This window comes from Aulostomus chinensis, chromosome 19, assembly GCF_037954235.1.
Source record: "Aulostomus chinensis isolate RoL2024-O1b breed Wild chromosome 19, RoL_Achi_v1.0, whole genome shotgun sequence".
Lineage (NCBI taxonomy): Eukaryota > Metazoa > Chordata > Actinopteri > Syngnathiformes > Aulostomidae > Aulostomus > Aulostomus chinensis.
Genome location: NC_141338.1, coordinates 1,318,203 through 1,336,075, shown reverse-complemented (window position 1 = coordinate 1,336,075; position 17,873 = coordinate 1,318,203). Strand labels below are relative to the sequence as shown.

The window sequence follows — 17,873 nt, the reverse complement described above, 5'->3', positions numbered from 1 at the left end:
ATGCAGTCATCATCTGATCTGATGGAAGGCCGGTTAACATTTCTCGTCCACTGAATGCTGCTTTAAACTTGCTTTCTGGGTCATTTCCTGGTTGTTGCTCCGCCTCCTCTGTTGCCTTCGGTACCACCGCGGTCTATCCTATGCTTCCCTCGTCAAATGTGGAGTCATCGGCAGCAACTTTCACCTCATGGTTAGGAGTTTCACCGGTGCGCTGCCCTGTGTTCCACTTAGGAGCCACCGGAGTCGTCATCATCTTCATCCTCATCGTCGTCGTCCCCGTCTGACCAGTCGAGGCGCTAGTGCAGCGACCCGGACACACGCCCTCATTAGACCTCCTGCCCACATCAACAGCTGTGGTTGTGCCGACGTTAACCAAGCTGGAGGAAACATAGGGAACCGAACCAGCAACTGATGTTGGTGACGTCACAGTAGACCGCTGCACTGGCGGACGTGCCAGCAAAAAGATTTGTCTCCATCGCTACAAAGGAAGTGGTAGTAATGGACTGAGACAGGAACTTTACTGATCTTGTCATCCGAACGGTGCATCAACATCAAATCTCACTGAGCAGAATGTTGGTGTTGCACGTCCTCAGCCTGTGACTGTGGATGGAAAACACCTGTCGTGACATCACGGGTGAAGGCGCCACAGTCAGAATATCCTCCATGCCGAAGGCTTCTCTCACTTCCAAACACCTTTGTAAAACCAGCAGTGTTAGTTTAGGTGATCAATTTTTGCCACATAAATTTGTGGCGTCTGATATTTTTGGGGGGTGTTGTCATGGGAGCTGAGAGTGTTTGCAGCGCGGCCGTGACGTCTGCTGTTTTTCATGCCAGGCAACTAAGCATGACATCATTGAGCAGTTATGTAATCCGGAGTAGTGGGGCCCTCGTGGACGGACGCCCCAAACACCTTTAAATCCAAGCAGCTCCACCGCTGACATTCCACTCCATCAACCTCCAGACTCCTGCTCCCTGATGGCCTGCTGATGATTAATGTGCCATCAGCGGGTGCTGGTGTGTGTGTGTGTGTGTGTGTGTGTGTGTGTGCATGCGTTGGTGTGTAATGTGTAGTGTCGAACATACATTACCTGTCATGGAGCTGAGAGAGGTTGTCACAGGAGTTTTCACCCTCCTCTCAGCTGTTTATGTCCCTCATTTTTCCACTTTCTCACTCTGGAACCCCTCCGCCGCCAGGTTGGGTTGCTTTGATACGTCAAGGTTTTTGGGCGGAGTAGGTGTCCCCCTTTCCCAGGTCCTGCTCCTCCGTCTGATTAGGAAAAACTTGCAGAATTTGTGTTGTTCCTGTTGCTACGACAATGACTCACAGCTGCATGCTGCCAGTGAGGATCAGCAGATACACAGTGGGAGGGGGGAGGGGGGCGGGTTGTTGTAGGAATTGTGTTGTTTGGTTGCTTGTGTGCATCGGTGTGAGACTTCCACCACCATGTGATGCTTGGAAAAGGACTCCTTCGTCTCTTCTGGCCACGCAAGTCTGCATAATTTTCTGTTTGTGGTCTCACCTGGTAAAAAACAACAACAACAACATCATCACTCCCCTGCCGAGGTGAGCGTGAGGCGTTATGGCAGCAATAAGAGCTGGAGACAGGAAGTCCCCACACAAAATTGGCGTTGTGAATCCGGTAGATTTTCATAATAAAACACACAAACTCTCAATCACAAAAACAGAAAGAAGAAGACACAGTATGACCACGTACATGAAGAGCCACTGGAGTCATGAGGATTCATTTTCTGGACATTTTGTCATGGCGGCCATCACTACGTGACCATCCTGTAGCTGTGAGACCACATGGTGAATCTAGCTGAAGTTATGTAGTTGCTACTTGTCTGACCCGCATGAATCCTGTTCTCCTCAGCCTCCTCCACTCCGAGCCCATTGGACGACAGCTTGAGTGACATCACAGATGTGGCACCCTGCCGGAAGAGGCGTTTCCGCCATCTCGGGGCCACAGACGCGGCGGTGAAGCGACCTCACCCACAGAACTCCCAGAGGACAAGGTAGCGGCTACATGGCTTCTGTTTGGACAGAGTGTGAAAAGTAGCTCCTCCCTTTCTATGGCGTGTGTTGGCGCTCATCGCTGCCTCCGAGGCCAGTAAACTGTTGATACTGTCATCCTGCTAGCCTGGGCGGGACACCTCCAACTCAAAATACCTCATAAAAACACTCATCCTATGTAAATGTACTTTATGATCTCAAGTCCACCGCTCTTCTCTGCTGGGGAAGAACATTCAATAAATTGGGCTGCAATGAAAACATGAAAACTGAGACGAAGCAGAAGAAAATCCAGACTTAAAAATCCTGTAAGAGTGCACAGATCGCTGCGAATACCCAGAGGCAGCGAGTTGGAGACGTTAAACCAGGAGGCGTCCTCTCTGCTGCTTTTATGAGAAACATCAGGAACATTTAAAAGAACAGTCGTGGGGAACTTTAGTTGAGTGTCTCTGATGTTGGGAGCACCTTGGTCATTTAAAGCTGTGGAAGGAGCCAGCCACGTGTAGTTAGCCCAGAGCTAAAGGAGAGACGGCTAACAACAGTTTAACTGTCTAAGAACGTCTATTTACAAATTCTCCAGGTCGTCGTCTGTTCTTTATCCAGATGTTTTCTCAGTTAAATGTTCTTAAATACTTCGGTTTGTGTGATATTGTGAAAATACAAATTCAGATTTAAGTCAGAGATTAAAATCCCCCTCAATCCATTGAATTTTCTCATCTGCTCGTTGCCGTTCATGGAAGAACATCCTGGAATAACGTCCACCTGGTTCTGCACAGGAATTTGGCCAATAAAGTCCATTGGGTTCGTTCTGGGGAAACAGAGATGCACAAGTGTGTGTCGTCAGCATCAGAAACTGGCGTGATGATGACTGATGATAAATGGTGCTTAGTGATGGTTCGGCCAGGCTGGGAGACCCCCCCCCCCCCCCTTTCCTGGTCAGTGGGATAGTCAAACGTCATAAAAGACCCCTGTCAGGAATCTTCTTTTTGTCAGGCAATCACACCCAGCCTGCAGTTTAACCTGCTAACCTCTGGAGCCGGTCGCCCCCCAGCACGGGAAGTACGCACAAGGGTTCTGTGGCAGCACAGCCGCGCTCCCTTGTGTGCTAGCGCCAGGCTGTAAACGGCTGATTGACCGGGGACGTAAACGTGTGAAGGGATGTGGCGAGAAATGTGTCCTTGGCGTCCTCCGTTCTGAGCTGTGAACCGAAGTCCTCACAGAGCTGCAGGTCCTCTGATTCCACAGCCCGAGGTCGTGTCCATGTGATGAGCAGTAATGAATCAGTAATAAGGCTCCTACCAGCTCTCTAGATGTTTATGGTTCATAATCGCGACCTCAATGTTAAAAGCAGCATCATAAACAGTTATCGTTTGATTCTAGGATGTTGAACTCACAAACATCACATTAGGCAACAAAAGAGCTCAGTGAAGGTGGAGCAGTTGCAGCCCAGCTGGACAGCTCGAGGGCGAGATCACACTTCCAGCAGTCGTGAGAGGGAACGTCAACTCCAGCTCCAGTCCACTGGCGTCCACGCCCCCGGTCTGTCCCCTGTCTGAAGCTCTGCTGTAGGGACGCCTCGGGACAAAAAGACCCGTGGTCCCGGAGGAGAAAATCTGTTGCTGGACAACCACACTGCCGGCATTTTGGACATCTATAGAACGTCAGACAAGATGACCAAGTACATTATAGAACATTCTTTCTGTTTAAAGTGGCGGCGAATTCTGATTTAGCAGTGGAGCGGTTACTCCTCTGGGCGTCTCTGCCCGCTTGTCACCGCCGTAGAGAACCTGCTCACGCATCGATCAGCTCTGACCGATTGAGTTCTGGGCTTCGAGTCACGTGCTAACAAACATGTAAAGGTTTATACAACTCAAAGCCACACGGACACGCCTCCAACATGGCGTCTAACAAATCCTCCACATCTGTAGTTTTGATCTTTGAGGCTGAAGTCGCCCGCCGTCAGATCACATATGTGCATTGCTTTTGTATGTAATCTGTCCACTCAATCACGCCAATCATGTTAGGTGTGTACACGCCTTAATGATGTCATAAGTGACCGACCCGCTGGGATGGTGAGTAGGGAGTGGACCCGACCGTACTCTGATGTACTGACTCTGTCATTTCCTGCAAGTAGCGGGGGTTCTAGAACCGGTGGGCCACAGACAGCCTGCTCCCAATACTGGTCCTCTTGTTCACTCGTCTCCTGCGTGGCAGTTTCTTTTTGGATGTGGTCATTCAGACCCGATTCCAAAGATATGTCTCAATCTGACCTTGTTTGACCACGCTTGAAGCAAAACTCTTCCAGCCGAGGGTGAACATGGTCCAACCTTCGCCGAGTGCCAGGCGCTGTAACTGTGCCACATGCAGATGGCGCTGAGTGGTGCCATCCATCCCCAGCTGCTGTCAGGAGCCGGTGGTGGCGCCCATTACAGGCTCTTATTACCACCTCTGCTGCAACAAGAAGCAGCAGTGAGCTGACGAGCATGTGTGGCTGGCTGGAGGTTCGATCGCCTCCCTCTGAGCTGGCAAACGCCGGCTACAAGAGAGAAGTCTTTGTCTGAGAGGTGGCTGTGAACATAGGGGGGTCCGGAGCTGTTGGCAGTCCCACACCAGCCTATTGTTGTTTTTCCATTTCCATCACTCGACACATTTGCCCTCCCTGGTTTCCTCCATGTTTCTGTGCGTGCAGGTCATCAATGTCAAGCAGCAGCAGAACCTATCAGCAGTCGGGAACATTTAGGGAACGATTTGTTTTTTCGAGATCAGTGAGTCCACTGATTTTCCACATCAGGTTGCCAGGTGTTTTATTCGAAAGTATAGTGTTGGTTTTTAAGGCTTTAGTAGCACTGGAGGGAACAGATGATGTCACTGATGCTGTCACCCAAGTCAGCCTTGGTCGGGGCTCCGAGAGTCCGAGAATGAAAACAATCTGGAGTTGTGGAGTTGGAGAGAAGTGAAGTTACAGGAGCTCCAGTCGGCATTAGCACTGCTAGCGTAACTCCAAGACAACACGTCTGAAGGTTCCTCAAGGCCTCGCTCCATTTCCCGCTGGTGGACCGCTCCTCCTCTGCTCGGTCGCCGTGTCGTCTACACTGCCCCCCTCTGGCAGCGGTACCAAGCCTAGTTTATGTGCTCAGAACCAGCTGATGGAAACCCACTTAATTTCCTTTTCTGCAACAGTTCCACAGTTTCAAATTTGATCGACAGATAAACAGAAACGCAGCTCATTTTGAGGGAATCCAGTGGGATTGTGGGTAATGTAGGCACCAGGTTCTGAGGACGATAACCAGCTCTGTTGTGCAGCTCGTCAAAACTGTCCATCGTGAGTCCAGCAGAGGAACGTTCAGCTGGTGACTACAAAGGGGAACGCGGTTCCTTTAACTCTTTGACTTCAGCTTGGGGCCTTAACACACGACTGAATCGATGCCGACCGCGCTGTTTGGTTAACAGACGATGAATAACACGCCTGGTAGCTGGAACAGGACAGAAGGTCGATAGATGAGCTGGTGATCATCAAGAAATAGTTTGCAGGGTGTGATTAAACATCCTGGTGTATTTGAGTATAGGAAAGTACGGTGTAGTGTGTAGTCGAGCTGCCGCTTCCACCCTGGGTTCAGTCTCTGACCCACAAATCTTCTTTTGACAAAACGAGGCTCTGAGTTCAAAACTTCCTCATAAACTGAAACCAGCGTTTAACATCTGGATGTCCTGATCTTCACATCCGCATCTTTGGATCCTTCTAGTTCTTTTGAATGCGTCTAAGATCTAAGTGCTTGTATACTCTGGTGCTGTTCTTGCCATGAAACGACGAAACCAAGTGGGACCTACTGTAAAACACACACACACACACACACACACACACACACACACACACACAGGCTCTGTAAACTATTAAACATTGCTGCTGGCGATCACAGATAATCACAACAAGACATGGAGTTCCACTCTGATGTGAATATAAATAGACATACATACATACGTAATACATACACACATACATATATATATTTATATATATGTATGTGTGTATGGAGTTCCACTCCATACACACATACATATATATAAATATTTATTTATATATATGTATGTATGTATGTGTGTCACATACGTCAGTGGGCCGCGTGTTGGCGTCTCTTGCTGGCGTCTGCTGCTCCGGGGTGAAGCAGCACAGACTGTTCTGTATGATGTCATCAGGGACGTGCAGTTGGTTTTACAGCTGACCGGTGGAATCACAACGATCCACTTCTGAACATTTTCTTCCTGAAGTGAAGCCTCAGTAAGAAAACTTGCGCAGGCGCCATCCAAGAATCTCTGCAGACTTCAGACGGTTCATGAATTGTTTGAATTTGCCTAAAAAATGAAGGAAGGGTACAAACTGTAAGTGAGGGAGTGACAAGAACAACAAAACAAGTGTTGACATGGAACGTCTGAAAGTAGACTAGACCAACTCTGATGGGAAGAACAAGTGGAACTGGAGAACAGCGCTGCACTTTACGTGTATCTGTACGTCGGAGTGTGTCTGAGGTTTGTAGGTCGGCTGGGTACCTGGTGGTCTACTGCTTCGTCAGCTTGGGGGTCCTGGACATGGGGACCCCCTGACTCAGGCCCTCCCTCTGCCCAACTGAGGCTCTGTTTAGTTTAACCTGCCCATAATTGGCGTCCATGTTGGCGCCCTTGTATGTCACCGGAGCGTCTCAGTGTGGGGGCTCCTGGTGTCCCCGACGGGGGCTTAACCTCACCTCTAAGGGTTCTTGTCACGTCCCCCTCTGACATGTGTTCAGGTCTGAGGTGGTCCTCCATGGCAGAGCTGCACAGACCCCCCCCCCCCCCCCCCCCCCCGGATGAACACGTCTCCAATTTCATCCTAACTGGTTCCAGGCCGTGGGGGGGGGGGGGGGGGGTCATACAGTTGGCAATGATTTAAACAAACCCCCCGCACCCCAACAGGAGGATCTGTTTGGCCTGAGAAGTGTTCAAGTTCTTTAGAAGCATCTTAAGGTACTTTCCTGGGTGGTGGGTGGTCTCAGGTCTCAGGTCTCTGGCCCTCGGGTCTCAGGTCTCAGCTCTCAGGTCCTCAGGTCTCAGGTCCTCAGGTGGGCGTGTCTTCAGTGATTACACTTAATCTGATGCCTCTAAATATGAGGAATGTTCTATGAACGTGAATGTAAACGACCAGTCCAGTCATTGTGGTCCAGCTCAGTAGCTGATAGCTGCGTTTCTCTCAGCCCATACTGACGCATAATGAAAGGTCAAAGGGCAAAATGCACTCAGATGTGGACGGTCTTCAACCGGCACGACTGAGACGCTCTTTCCTCCGCCGTCGTCCTCTCGTGGTCGTCAGTCGGGGCCGATGCCAGCTGGTACTAAAGAACTAGTGCGAGTCCAACTGGAGGAGACTCATCAGGACCTCCCAATTCTTCTTCCACTCTTGCTGTCCCTTACAAGTCAAACTGCCTCTACTGCCATCTTCTGATGACACTGAACTTTCATATTCACCAGACGACGCAAACTTGCCTGCTGTACATTTATTCAGTTCGTTTAAACTTTGCTCGACAAGAAGAAGAAGAAGAAGTCGTTATTGTCACATGTGCGTCGTCAGTGTACAGCAAAAGATGTCCTGTTAAGAGCAGCCTCGTCAGGCACTCGGCCTCCAACGGTCCAGCAGCGACAGAAGGAATGAACCTGTTTTTGATGTGGTTGCTGTCTTTGTGCTAAGCTAAGCTAAATTATGCTGAGCTAAGCCAGCAGCGAACGGTGGCGAATAAGAAAAGCATCAGTGCGTCATTTCACACTGCTCACTCAAGACTGAAGGACGACCATCTGTCTACCAGTTGGTCCACATTTGTTTCCATTCATCCGTCCCTCCCTCGTCCTGCGTCCTCTTGATCCGCGACCATCCTCCCATCTCTGATCTTCACCCCTGGAGCTGTTAAACACCACACAGCCTTGAATTCACGTTACGAGCTTCTGTTCTGTCGACCGCAGTGGAGCAACGTCCAACTGTTGATATAGACCAGTCACTGTGCCGCTGCACCCCCCTCCCCCTCCCCCACACGCACACGCTTGCAGGTTTAAAAGTTGCACATGTGTTTCTAGTCTTCCCCCCTCTTAGCCACATGATCCACTTCCTGTCTCTACAGGAAAACTCTCCTGTAAACCTGCTTCATTAGCCCACTGACCTGCTCTGTGTGTGTGTGTGTGTGTGTGTGTGTGTGTGTGTGTGTAGGAACGACTGCCCTGCAGCAGCCAGTAAGCAGCAGACACAGCAGCAGTGCAGCTCCAACGCTGAAGCTGCCAGTTCAGCAGTTGACGACCTTTTTGATGACTTCTGATCTTTGACTTCCAGAGGACGAAAGTGCTTAGAACGCTGGTTGATGTCAGAGACGTTCCGCCGATTTTACCTCACACAAATGGAGGAATGGACTTAAGAAACCCTGGGAGCTCTCGAGCCCCATGAGAGTGCCTGAAGTACCTACAGAGTCATTAGAACCACTCAAGCAAATGCAACAACCTCCTAAAGGATAACTGAAGAACCTCATGGCACCACACATTCTCTCTAGAACCACTCAAGGGTTCCCAAAATCGCATTAAGCTAACCAAACCCATCTGAAGGAATGCCGACATCCTTATTAGTCAGTGGAACCACCTCAGTAAATGGAACAACCTCCGAAGGGTCACTGAAAGAAACATACACTCTGTAGACAAAACTGGAACCAGTTGAGAACTGTAGAACTAGAACAATATTTTTTTAACTGCCTATAAACCATAATAACTCTATTGGACCTGAAAATGGAGTCACAAGAAACACCACAAGAACCTCCTTTAGATCACTGAAGAACCTGAAGGAACCGTATAATCTCTGTATGTCCACTAGAACCACTTCAGTTCTCCCAAGAATCCAATGAAATATTACTTGAATTTGTAATAATCCTGAACAACCCCAACAGCTCACACCTATCAGAACCGCCGAAGAGAACTGTACTACAAGTGTTCATCAGAACCAACAATGCAAACCCAACAACGTAATGCACAGTCCCACTTGAACTACCTAAGGGAACCATAGAAAACCCTAAATTGTCAGGCAAGAACCCCCTGAAGGATCACTAAACTACCTGAAAGAACCCTGGAATGTCTTTCAGGTCCAGATGAATGACTTTGGATTGACAGAACATCAAGAACAACATCAAACACAAGAACTTTACTTTATACTATAGATACTTTTAGTATCTATAAAGCACCCTAAGCAACTGCACAGTCTTTTTAGATCTGTCAGAACCACTAAACAAACACAAGAAAATATCACTAGAAACACAGTAAGGAACCTAAGAACATCCAGAAAAATCAATAAAACTTTTGAAAAAGAACCTCAAAATCTAGAATAAGGGTTCTATAATAAAGGGCAACCACCTAAAGGAATCATAGAACCACCTAAATTAATTTCTACTTCTATTTCTAATAGAACCACATAAGGAAACCCAGACCTAGAAGCATTGCTAGAACCATTTAAAGAACCTGTAGAAAATCCCTTAAATCCAATAGAACCGCCAAGAGGAACCTTCGAATCTCTATTAGATCTAATGGAACTAGATAGAAAAGTATTGCCTGAAAACACCTAAAGGAACCTTAAACGTCCCAAAAGTTCAGTTGAGCCACCTAAATTAGCTACACAATCCCTGGTAGATCCATTAGAACCACTCAGTGAAACTCAGCCACAGAATTACTGGTAGAACCATCTGAAGGTGGCATAGAACAGTTAAATGAACCATAAAGTCTTGGATAGGTCTGGTAAAGGGGAGCTCCTGAAAGGATGAACAAATGACCACTTGACCACCCTAATAACCCTTAGAACGTTCTGAAGGGCCACTTGAACCCCAGTTTTAGTACCTTACATCTGACTCATGTTTGTACTGAGAACAAAATGATCTTGGCACAGATTTTTATTGATGAAGTTCTGCTGTTTTCATACAGGATGGACGGATACAGTACTTTAAAGAACTGTAACTAAAACACACGCACACAGCTGACAAATGAAAACCCATCACTTCTCGTTCCACCGCCAGCCCCCAGAACAGCTGCACCACTGTGGAACGTTCTTGAATCTTGAATGATGGTGCCGGAGAACCCTGACACGTCACTGTACCTAAATCTCCCGCTGACGTTCTTCTGTCTGGAAGCATCTGGATGCAGTTGGGTTCCCCTGTCTGTAATTTAGCAGACATCAATTCTTTAACAGCGGGGAACGTTCTCCCGATGTCATGTGATTCATGAGTTGGTGATGGATTATCTTTTCTACATATGTTTGTACCAAATAAATCATGTAATTATGTAAGTTGTGAGTTCTACGGTGTCTTTCTTTAACCTTTTGTAGTTTTACAGGGGGGGGGGGGGGGGCGGGTTCAACTGAATGTTCTAGCTGGAAGGGTTCTCCTCATTTCCTGACCGCATGTCTGACCTGGATTATAACGGTCGGCGACCTGGACAGTGAGTAAAGGGACGTCTCTGGACAGTTTAGCTGTTGTTAGCCGGAAGTCTCGTTAGCTTCAGGCTAAATGTACGTGGCTGGTTCTTCCTGCGTTCTGGGTTCACAAAGGAGTGACGCAGGAGGGAGAAAACCTCTTTGTGAGTGCAAGACTCCTATTAGAGAGTACTTGAGAGACAAAATACTCTTTGAGAAATGTTGCCTTGATACTTTTTTCCTCTGTGTTCTAAAGTTCTGTACATTCTCAGGGTGGAACCTGATGCCTGGTGAGTTGATTGAAGCAGCAGTTCTTCAGTGTTCAGGTTCTTCTCTGAATGATCTGTGGGTGCAAATGCCCTTCAACATTTATTGTATTTTCACTTTTGATTGTTGTTAAACTGTCACTCCCCCGTTGTTTCTCCTCCCCTCCCCCCCCCCGCACTGGGCGGTGTATTCTCCGGGGTTTGCGCTACATGTGCGCCCCTCCTCTCGCTAGTGTTGCGGAATATTAGCGGGTGTGAGGTGGACTTGAACTTCCAGATCGGAGCGCACAAGTCCAGGAGCCGCTGCCGCTGCATCCACTGGTTTGGGGGGGAATCCTGGAATTCTCCCGGGGAAGTTCTGAGTGATAAACTTGGATTCGTGCACTTGTCAGGGATTTGCGAGGTAGGTGTTTGGAAGGAGACGCAGGTCAACTTCAGGTGAGTGCAGCAGGAACCGCTACCAGTCGGTGGAGTGTGGTTCGCTGCTGGCGGGGTTCTAAGGAGGGCAGGAACGTTCCCACACTGAGAAAGTGATAAGAACTCCTCGATGAACCCGAGTCCCGGGCGACTTGGGTCCCCTCTCCTTCTCCGCTGACAAGGTTCTGACCTGCAGCTGCGGACCCTCAGAGACGCGGATGCCAAACGGCATCAGCTTGAAACTGAAGTTCCGTCTGTTGGGACACCAAATGTCAGTCAGGGGTTTGAAGGAGCAGTGGAACTCTACGTTCAAAACTGTAATAAATACGTGGGTGGATGTGCAGTGAAATGACCGGATTTTAGCTGAATTTGCTACTTTCCCTTGCATGAACTCAATATTGTATATTGCTGAGTTTTACTGATACGAAGAATTAACTACAAACTTTTACTGACAAACTTTTCAAAGATTGCAGTCATAAATGTCTGCTCTTTGTCAACTTTCTTTGCTAAGCAAATATTTGCCAGTGTGAACTCTTTTTCCTTGAAAAATAGAAATGAATGAAAGGACTTGATCAGCCTAATCGAAGCTATGGACAGCAGGTTAAGTGAAAAAGATTTTTTGGATCAAATAAACCTTCATTTAAGTCTGAATGTTGTTTATAGAGAAGCTGTAACAGGTGTTTTTGAGTAAAAGTCTTTCTAATATAGAAAATAATTAATGAGTCTGCCTTATTAAAGCAACATTACACAATCATTTTAGCTTTAATTTACAGTTTCACCATCATTTTACCTGTGAAGCGCATGGAGCTCAGGACCCTCATCTGTATTTGAGCTAACGGTCAGAAGCTCCTGTTAGCTAACAGAGCTCATGCTAGTTAGCTAACACCCCTTTGGACACTGTTGTCCTGTTTAGCTCGCTGTCTTTGACCGTTGATAGTTTCTGGTCAACATTCAATTGCTGGTTCCTGTCACACACGGAACTTTTGATATTTGTCTTTGAAAGGCATACTGAGGTACTGCAATACTTCCCAAATTTACTTCAGCGTCCTGTATTTTAACACTTGTATGGACATGTAAAACTTTGATTTGTGCAGATAAACTTTTCTCCTTCAGAAAATGTGAAACTATGTCATCAGCAAAATGAATTTATCATTTAGATAAGGTGCTAGCCTCCAGTTTAGACCCCCAAAATATCTCAAACCATTTCTTTCTCAGTCCAAACCCTGGCAGCTAACTTGTGCCTTACATGTGTCAAAATTAGCATTTTTGGATCGTCTTGGACAGAATTTGAGGAGAAAGTTGGAAAGACAATCTCAGACATGATGAAGCTCTTTGGTTGCTGCTAGCTCCTCCACAGCCACCATTAGCTGCACCGTTAGCTTAGCTGCTACTCCCTCAGATTAAGCTTCACTGTCTAGCTGTGTATTTTGTTACTATTTTGGATGTCGGTGTCTGTTTTCACCTGCTCAAAGTGAAACATTCACCTTACAAACTGAATTTGAGGATTTGTGACATCACAACTAGCTTTAGCCAGTCAAGGCTAAAGTGTCGCGTGAAGCTAAGGTGGACTTGACAGTGAAGCGCAAGACGTCTGTGTCCAGATCGACCAATCTGGAACAAGGAAGAATCATCTTAGAACTTCAATTGAAGTAACTGAATGTATCTGGAGGAGAGGGAGCTGATTTTACTTTCTTCATGGATGTCGCGTTTGTATTTCACGACAGTGTGTAAATGTAGTGTGGTTTTCCTCTGAGACGTTTAAATCTGAAGTATCTGTTTTCCCTCAGGCCGAGTCACGATGATTCCTCATGTGGTCGCCCTCCTGCTCTGCTCCGTGTGTCTGTGTGCTGGTCATTCCCAACCAGGTGAGTCAAGTGGGAATTCTTTTTACTTGAGAAGTGGAAAGTGATTGTTACTTCATGTTTTCCCTGGTTACACACACACACGCACACACACTCACTCACTCACAGCTGCCTGCATCAGAGGTGTGCATTAGTGTCATGTGGCACATGAAGAAAGAAAACATCTGATTGGTGACGTAATATTAGTTTTTCTGTTCTTGTATGGATAAATGATTAAAAAGATAATTGTTAGCATGTCACCCAATGCCTTTAAATACCATAAGATACTAGCATAGTGCAGTCTTGGTCCTGACCCTGAGCTGCAGTCATCACCAGTACCAAGAAATTGGATCCACAAATCAAATCTCCAGTAAAAACGCAAGAAATGAGTCATAACACAGTAAATAAGTTCCTTGTTCATCAAGATCGTCTTCACTAATGAACCCTCTGATGATGCTGGAAGCCTGGATGCTACGGTAGCAGTGCTAAGCTAACGTCAGCCTAGGAAGGATGACCAGGGTCACGTGACTTCAAGGTCACCACCACTAAGCTTCAGGCTTCTTGTGTTTCCCCCTGATGACCTTTAATGACCTCCAGGACCTCTTTAGGCTCCTCTAGATGCCTGTTAGCACAAGTATAATGATTAGAGATGGGCTGCTGACACGTTTGTGCCATAAGCAGGTATAGATCAGGGACGGGCTGGCCACTGGGAAATTCGGGACATTTGCCGAACGGCTGAACCCTCCCCGGGCCGGATCGGCCGTCGGGAGTTTTTTTTTTTAATGCCTATATAATTTCCAGTTAGCTAGGTAGCACTAGCAGCCTGCATAATTTCACAAAGCAACAAACAACATGTGGCGTGCGGCGGCGCGCCTGGAGGGCCTACCCAGATATTTTTCCCAGGCTGGATTTTGGTCCCAGCACGTCCCTGGTATAGATCGTAGTACTTACAGTATACTACTACTTTAATACACCTCTAAATATGCTGAATGCCGTTTTCCAGAGCCGTCGGAGAACAGAGGGGTGGATGCAAGTGGCTCACTAGCAGGTCGGGTGGTGCTGCCATGCCACTTCTCCGTCACCCCAGCTCACACCTCCGGCCCGGCTGAGCAGCTCAGGATCAAGTGGACCAAGCTGGAGGGGGAGGTGGAGAAGGTGGTGCTGGTCGCCCAGGGAGGGGTGGTGAAGATGGGACAGCAGTATATCAACAGGGTGTCGGTGCCCCGACGTCCCCTGGTGGTCAGGGATGCATCTCTGACAATGCTGCGACTCCGGGCCAGTGACACCGGGCTGTACCGCTGTGAGGTCATGGACGGGATGGAGGACACCCAGGCTGCCGTCAGCCTCCGGGTCAGCGGTGAGTAGCGTCCTGCTCCAACTAACAGCCATCAGTCCACAATTGCTCGATACACCGCCGCCGGGTCCAATCATTGTTGCCAATTAATCGATCCAAATTCATGAGGAAATAGGCTGCTTTTTTTGTTTGTTTGTTTGTTTGTTTAAATACTGAGTTCTTTTTGGAAGGCTTCCAAAACTTTTGAGGCCAAAGTACAGTGTCCAGAGATGAATGTTCTGGAAATGTCTGGCTGCGTTTCCGGCGATGTCTCAGTGCTCCTCGGGTTCCTTCTCGACGTTGCAGGTCGCTTCTTGCTGATCTTCAGGGAATTTCTTGTTAAATTCTTGACAACGTTCTGGTAACTTCCTGCCAATTTCCTCCCAGCTTTTCCCCATGGTTTTGAATATGAATTGGAAAAACAAGTAAATCCGCTCGGAAAAATTGCGACAAGCTGAAATAAAAAAATGGAATATTTGGCATTATCCTAAAATATAAGTGGAGATTTCTATCCTAATTCTGGTTTAGATTCCTGGTGTTTAGGTGAGAGGCGTCTTGACAGCCACCTAAACATCTCTTGCTCTAAGGGGCCCTGCTGAGCTACAGGGGGCAGATCAGGGGTGCGGAACATGAGGTGGTTGAAGAACCTCTGGTATAAACATGTGTCTGACCGTCTCAGTTCATTGAACTGTAGTCAATAACCAGACACTTGTTCTCCATCAGAGTTCATTCCGGGGAAACCTCACAGACATGTGGGGTCCCACAACCGAGCCAGGGGACATTTACACAGATTCCACATTAATACTGAACGGATGTCTTTGTCCTGCAGCTCCAGACAAAGACGCTGCCTATGAGTGACACACAACTCTCCATTTAACAGCCCAGTTGTCTATTCACGTCGCCCTGCAAGATAATCCTCCCATCCAGCTGAACATAAAGGAGCTAATGACTCCAGACAACTATATATAGTTGGTGGAGGAAGGCTGGAATCACCAACGGGCTTGTGTTTCTCTATACGGTCCTCCAACGATGGGCTCTCTCTCCTCAGAGCTCTCCAGTTTCTCTGAAATGACTCTTTATCTGATGTCAGAGTCACAGCTTCCTCTTGTTTGTAGCAGCCTAGCAGCACAGCTCTCTCTGCTCCACTGACGGTTCACGTGGCTTCCTCAGGTGTGGTGTTCCACTACCGGGCCAGCTCCAGCCGCTACACTCTGGATTATGCTGCAGCCGTGGCGGCATGTCGCTCCGCGGGCGCCTCCATCGCTACGCCGCAACAGCTGATGGCTGCTTTTGAGGACGGCCTCGACCAATGTGATGCAGGCTGGCTCGCCGACCAGTCGGTCAGGTGCGTCACTCCCCACATCTCCTCACTGTCGGGTATCGTCTGAGAAAAACAGGTACTTTTTACTTGACCAAGTTGGTAGACGTCCATCAGTCTCCACCACGGAGACAGCCTGGAGGGGGGTCCGCTCTTGAACCAGAACAAGTGTCAAGTAGATAGAAAACTACATCCCTGCATGAGCGGGTGGGTGATACCATGAGGTCCGGGAGAACTGATGGAACGACGCAGCGACCACACCAGCGTTCTGACTTATTCAACAGCGGATGAACAGATGAGTGTCTGCTGTGGTGAAATAATCCATGTATATTTGGAAAATATTGATCATTTCAAACCTTTATTGATTTTGTCAGGTACCCCATCATTGATCCTCGCCCCGGATGTGAAGGGGACCTGAAGAGCAGACCAGGAGTGAGGACATACGGCATCCGTGACTTCACGGAGAAATACGACGTGTACTGCTACACCGACAGACTGGAGGGTAAACATGCTGTCAATCACATCAGTTTAACGTAACTGAGACTGGAGACCCAACGTAGGACCAGCAGTGTTCACACACCTTCCACTGGGTTTGACGTGTGCTGCCGGCTAGCTAAGTTAGCTTGTTAGCTTCCTATTTATGTTCTCTCCTCAGTCACTCTTTTTTTAATTGAACAAACCAAAACAGAGCAGCAGGAGAGAAACTAGCGGTGTTCATTTAGTGAAAAGTTCTGAGAAGACTGGTTGATCATGTGACCCCTGGACGCTTTTCCTATTGTTATGAAGTAATATGAACATTCTTATCCTGCTCCTCATTCTTCAGTATGATCTGAGGCTGACCCAGTATGGTGTCCTCTCTGTTCAAGGCGAGGTCTTCTACCCTCCGTCCCTCAATGATAAGCTCACCCTGCAGCAGGCCAGAGAAGAGTGTGAGAAGAACAATGCCGTGCTGGCCTCGCCCGGTCAGCTGTTTGCTGCCTGGAGGGCGGGACTAAACCGCTGTGACTATGGCTGGCTCTCTGACGGCAGTGTCCGCTACCCCATCAATGTCGCCAAACCTCAGTGTGGCAGAGGTGTGCTGGGGGTTCGAACGCTCTACAAGTACGAGAACCAAACAGGCTACCCAGACCCGAGAGAGGAACACGGAGCGTACTGCTTCAAAGGTCAGGCTTAAACTGAGGTCACGACCTCTGCTCTCTGTGTTGGTACAGTACAATAGTTTATCTGAACAGTTCAAGTCTGTTTCTTCGCCCGCTACATAGCTCTGAAGCAGCTCTCGTTATCGCCGATGACCTCCTTATGGCTGCTGACTCTGGACTGCTTATCATCCTCATCCTCCTGGCTTTGACTGCAGCCTTTGAAACAATTCCGCTTCTACCTCATCGACAGACACGCCCCTGGACTGATGTATTTCTTATCTCTCTGGCTGTACTCAGTTTATCCAGTTAAAATCATGCACTTCCCAGCCGCCCCCCCCCTCCTCTGGTGTTCCACAAAGTTCTGTCCTTGGGCCCCTCCTGTTTATCATCTACCTCCTCCCTCCTGGCAACTCATTCCAGAAGTATGACTTCTAGTTTTGTCGCTACGCCGATGACACCCAGCTCTCCCTGAGCTTCCCTCTCTGACTGCCAACAGGAAGTCAGATCCTGGTTCTCCGGTAACATTCTCAAAACTAACGGTGACAACATAGACGTTCTTCTCATTGACAGAACCCCCCAAGTTAAGAGTTTGGGTGTCATCTTCGTTAGCACTTCTGTCTACGTAACATCTCTCATCTCTGCCCGTCCCTCACCCCCAACGGTACTTCTGTTTTGGTCCACACCTGCTCACATCCCGCCTGGATCGATGCAACTCCCTTGTCTTTGGTTTACCTTACAAGTCCATCCATAGACTCAAGCCAGTTTAGTTTCAAGCTAAATATACATGGCTGGCTTTTTCTGCATTCTGCAGTCATAAAGAAGTCATGCAATAGGGGGGAAAATCATCTTTGTGAAGTGAAGGCCCCTATCAGTGAGTACTTAGTAGCTAAAATACACATTTTTGTGGCAAATCTCTTTAAAGATCCACTTCAAAAGCCTCAAAAGTGTCCGGATGATCGGCAGCTTTACCAGAGCTTTTTGTCCGCTGCGGCACCTCCTCGTACTGCAAAGGAGAAGTGGGTTCACGTAAAGACAAGTATCAGCATCGGGCTTCTCCATCTGTAGTCTTTGCATCGAAATTGCCAATTTTGAA

The 17,873-nt window shown here is 48.0% G+C and overlaps 2 protein-coding genes across 6 annotated transcripts in view; both read left to right on the top strand.

The window, feature by feature from the left end:
* The window catches only part of xrcc4 (X-ray repair complementing 4), a 21,259-nt gene extending 10,158 nt beyond the window's left edge, over window positions 1-11,101 (top strand). For 2 of the 3 annotated variants that reach the window (XM_086188398.1, XM_086188396.1), the window contains exons 7-8: window positions 1,875-2,016; window positions 8,238-10,374. In XM_086188398.1, coding sequence (XP_086044524.1) covers window positions 1,875-2,016; window positions 8,238-8,343 — 248 coding nt within the window. In that variant the 3' untranslated portion in view covers window positions 8,344-10,374. Of the gene's footprint in view, window positions 1-1,874; window positions 2,017-8,237; window positions 10,375-10,738; window positions 10,757-10,965 lie in introns of those variants that run through there. The other variant, XM_086188397.1, reaches the window with a different exon arrangement.
* The window catches only part of vcanb (versican b), a 25,366-nt gene continuing 18,480 nt past the window's right edge, over window positions 10,988-17,873 (top strand). Inside the window, exons 1-6 of one of the 3 annotated variants that reach the window (XM_086188394.1) lie at window positions 10,988-11,135; window positions 12,937-13,014; window positions 13,994-14,347; window positions 15,494-15,668; window positions 16,016-16,143; window positions 16,508-16,804. In XM_086188394.1, coding sequence (XP_086044520.1) covers window positions 12,948-13,014; window positions 13,994-14,347; window positions 15,494-15,668; window positions 16,016-16,143; window positions 16,508-16,804 — 1,021 coding nt within the window. In that variant the 5' untranslated portion in view covers window positions 10,988-11,135; window positions 12,937-12,947. Of the gene's footprint in view, window positions 11,136-12,046; window positions 12,163-12,760; window positions 12,856-12,936; window positions 13,015-13,993; window positions 14,348-15,493; window positions 15,669-16,015; window positions 16,144-16,507; window positions 16,805-17,873 lie in introns of those variants that run through there. The other 2 variants (XM_086188395.1, XM_086188393.1) reach the window with 2 other exon arrangements.